We start from the raw sequence: 3,819 nt of genomic DNA, 5'->3' as shown, positions 1-3,819 counted from the left end.
AAGCCTGTCCCAAAGAAAACCAGCTCCAAAGTTGGTGGAGTTATTTCAGCCCTGAAAGTCGCAGGGTTTGAAAACTGTGCATCAAACTACCAAACCTGTGTGTGCTCCCTTGGGGCGTGGGAAGCTTGCATTGGTAGAAAGTGGAATTAACAGCCTCTCTGACAGGTTTTCTGCATGGAGCTTTTCAGCTGGTCAAGCCCACACTTAATTATACCACTGTGCAAAGTGTCAGCCATAAAAATGGGAGTGGGGGAGAGGGTTTTACCTCTTCAGCAAGGAACAACGGACAAAGCAGCCCCCCCCCCCCCCCCCCGAGTCAATGGCGATATTCAAATTATAGGTAAAATTAACCCCTTGCGGTAAACAAGAAAAGGATTCAATAAATGAGATGGCACAGAGTTCTCGCGTTACTCAGGTAATAACCTGCCTGTTACTGAGTCTGTATCTGTGCTGTGTTTCAAATGACGAGCTTTGGCAGTGAAGCCTTATATAAAGGAACATGGCTGAGGTTTTCAAAAAGATTTTTATTTGACTTCAGTAGAATCGGACCTGGCCAGGGAGGGATCAAAACTGAATTTAAACAAGAGAATTTAAACAACTGAATTTAAAATCCGGTGCCCTCAGGCAGGACGAAACACGTATGTTTTGGCTGCAAAGTCGGACGTATCGAAGAGCGGTGTGGCAAAACAGGTGCTTGCAAGCATGGGATTTGATTTTACAGCCTGAACTTTGAAAACCTGCGACCAGATGCCAGCCGAGACCGGGAGAAAGTGAAAGTAACGGTCCTGTGCCCCCTACGCATTTGGGCAGCGCAGCCAGCTGAGAGCAGCTGGAGCAGGGGAGCTGTGGTGGGGGGACTGCAGTCCGAGTCTCCCTAGGTAACCTGTTGAAGCTTTCCCACGCACCGCTTGAGAAGGCTTTGCAATCCTTATTCGTAAGGGCATCGCATCTCCATCTTATAGAAAGACCAACAGGGAAAAATAATTAGGAAAAAACAGCTTTTATTTGATACTTTTATTTATATGCAAAACAGCTCACCATTCATGAGAGATATGAAAAACGCATCAGATAGAAACCAGATTTATCTATTTTCACTACAAAATATTGCATTATATAAAGCAACAGAGACACACAAAAAAAACCCTGAAAAAGACTAAAATCTTTGGATAGCAGATGTGTTTTTTTCTTTTTCTCTTTCGTCCCTAAAATGCGCTTCTTGTTTTAAGAGATTCACAGCAAGAACATGAAACATTTTCAGGTTATAGAATTTTTTGGTTGTCACAAAGGAAAGCAGTCCTGGATTTACTTTTCTTTCTTTTTTTTTTTTCTTTTTTTTTAGGAAAATGTCCTTTCCTAAAAATATACCACACACATACACGCCCACGCTCACTCCCACACACATGCATGTATACACACACGCACATATACACCCACAAAGAAACTACTTCCCTTATAAACGATTTGCAAAGTACTTTTCAGACATAACTATAGATCAGAATAACAACAAGTTTTAAAAAAACTCTCCTAGTTAAGTGCTAGTGGTTGTCGATCCCACACGAAAAAAAAAAGAAAGAAAAAAGGTCAAGAACAAATGCCTTGATATATATAAAATATACTTATAAACAGGGAGGGAGGGGAGGTTTGTCGTACACAAGTGCAATATAATTGGAGGGAAAAAATAAATCTAAAAAAAAAGGAAAAGGAACACTGTATTGATCCCAACAAACACTCATAAAGTTAAACGTAATATTCCACAGGAGAAAGTGTAAACACCCGACTATAGAAACCAATTGGCACAAAGTATCCAAAGTAAAATTGCCACCACTCTGAAAAATAAATAAATCTTGAAAAAAATAAATTGTCGACTCCTTCTACCATAAATAAAAAATAGTTATTTTTAACTGCACCCATGGGTCACACGTTTAAGGTCACAAGTAGATGTTTTTGGATATATATAAAGGGGCACTTGACAGCCTGAAGAAACAATCCGGTTTTACGCTTCTCTCCGAAAAACGGGCTCTCCGCCGGCCGCTCCGCGACCGTGCGGGAGGACCCCCGGGGAGAGAGGGCGGGCTGCGGGGACACCCCCGTCCCGCCCGCCCCGGGGAAGGCGCCGCCCGCCGCCGCCCGCCGCCGGACCCGGGGCGGCGGGGGCGGGGGGGGGGGGGCGCCCGGGGCTCCGGGGGTCGGTCGGGGCGGTCGGGCGCTACACGTCCAGGACGTGGTTGAGATAGGAGATGTAGCAGATGGCGAGGCGCAGGATCTCGATCTTGGAGAGCTTCTTGTCGGGGGGCAGGGTGGGCAGCAGCTTGCGCAGCTCGGCGAAGGCCAGGTTGAAGGCCTCCACGCGGATCCGCTCACGCGTGGCGTGGGCCGAGCGGTACTTGGCCGTGGCGCGTCGCCGCCGTCGCTTCTCCTCCCGGCTCAGCGGCGGCGGGTGCAGCCCGGGCCGGCCCCCGCCCCGGCCCTCGCCGCCGCCGCCGCCGCCGCCGCCGCCGCCGCCCCGGCCCTCGCCGCCGCCGCCGCCCTCCACGGGCTCCGGGTCGGAGACGCAGCAGCCGAGCGCCTGGGCGTCCGCGCCGCCCAGGGACTCCGGGTCGGAGGGCGCCGAGGAGGGGTGGTCGGAGTCGGCAGCTTGGTCCGGGCTAAGCATCATCTTGGAGGGGGCGGCGGAGCCTTCCCGGGACAGAGAAGCAGAGAGAGCGGGTCAGCGCCCCAGCCCCGCCGGCACCGGGGGGGGGGGGGGGGTGCGGGGGGGTACAGGGCCAAGGCAGGGGGCAGGGCCACGGGCAGGGACGCGGGCAGGGACCGGGACATGTCGGTCCCCGCGCCCTGGCCCCGTCGCCGGGGGCCGCCGCAGCCCCGCTCCGCCCGGCCGGGGCGGCGGGAGAGCCGGGCCGGCAGCGGGCGGGCGGATCGCGGCTCCTTCAGGGAGCACTGATGAGAGCGATACCGGCGATAAATGATGCCCCGTCATTTACCATCCCGTTTCTAGCGTTTGACGGCAGCTTCGACGGAATATACTCCCCCCCATGATTCCCCGTGCTTGCTTGGGTGCAGGGACAGGCCCGGAAAGCAATAAAAGAATGTTTTGGGTTTTTTTTCAAACGAGCTAATATCCAGTGGCTCAGTAGTAGGTCTGGTTTTTTCCCCCCAATTTTAATATCGTATTTCCTCCCCTGCCGATCTCTGCTTAACCATTTCTCTTTCGGTAGCGCTCTATGGGATGCGGGCTACAGACACGGTGCTTCTAAACATACAGCTCAAGGCTCCCCAAACATAACAAGGCCAGAGGGGAAATTTATTTCCCCAATCAAAACTACGGGACCTGATGTATCTGCTGGGCTCTCCCCCCCCCCCCCCCCCCCGCTCTTTTCTCCGCGCTTCTCCTTTTTTTTCTTTTCTTTTTCTTTATTTTTTTCTTTCCCGCTGCTAATTGTGCGGATAGCGGTTTGCCGGCGATCAAACGGGGATGTTCGGGGAGCCTCCGGTTTTTCAAGCGTGGGATTCAAAAAGAAACAAAACCCCAAAGCAGCGGCCGAACTTTTCCATTCCTTTAAATTTTCCCTCCTCTCCCCTCCCTGCGCGAAAAGGGGGGGGGGGGGGGGGGGAAGGGGGCGGCTAAATAAATAAATAAATGCGGACGTGCCTTTCAAAAGAAAATTGAATCGTATCTTCTTGCGGCCTCACAGAGCACCATCTGTCATGTAGACAGCAATACAAATCCGAGCGCGTCCGTGGACATGCCGGCATGTAATAAAACAATACATCAGGCAAGTAGTGAATAACCTTGGACACAAATGTGTGTGTGTGTGCGTG

General features: G+C 52.0%; 1 protein-coding gene across 1 annotated transcript; it reads right to left on the bottom strand.

The window, feature by feature from the left end:
- Positions 1 to 2,206: 2,206 nt before the first annotated feature.
- On the bottom strand, positions 2,207 to 2,656 carry NHLH2 (nescient helix-loop-helix 2). Its single transcript, XM_076328817.1, has one exon. The coding sequence runs from the start codon at positions 2,654 to 2,656 to the stop codon at positions 2,207 to 2,209; it is 450 nt and encodes a 149-aa protein (XP_076184932.1).
- Positions 2,657 to 3,819: the final 1,163 nt, after the last annotated feature.

Source organism: Aptenodytes patagonicus, chromosome 1, assembly GCF_965638725.1.
Source record: "Aptenodytes patagonicus chromosome 1, bAptPat1.pri.cur, whole genome shotgun sequence".
Taxonomy (NCBI): domain Eukaryota; kingdom Metazoa; phylum Chordata; class Aves; order Sphenisciformes; family Spheniscidae; genus Aptenodytes; species Aptenodytes patagonicus.
This window is presented reverse-complemented; position numbering and strand designations above follow the sequence as displayed.

Bases quoted from the DNA above. Each gene is read 5' to 3' on its own strand.
- NHLH2 (XM_076328817.1), bottom strand. From the start codon at position 2,656: ATGATGCTTAGCCCGGACCAAGCTGCCGACTCCGACCACCCCTCCTCG.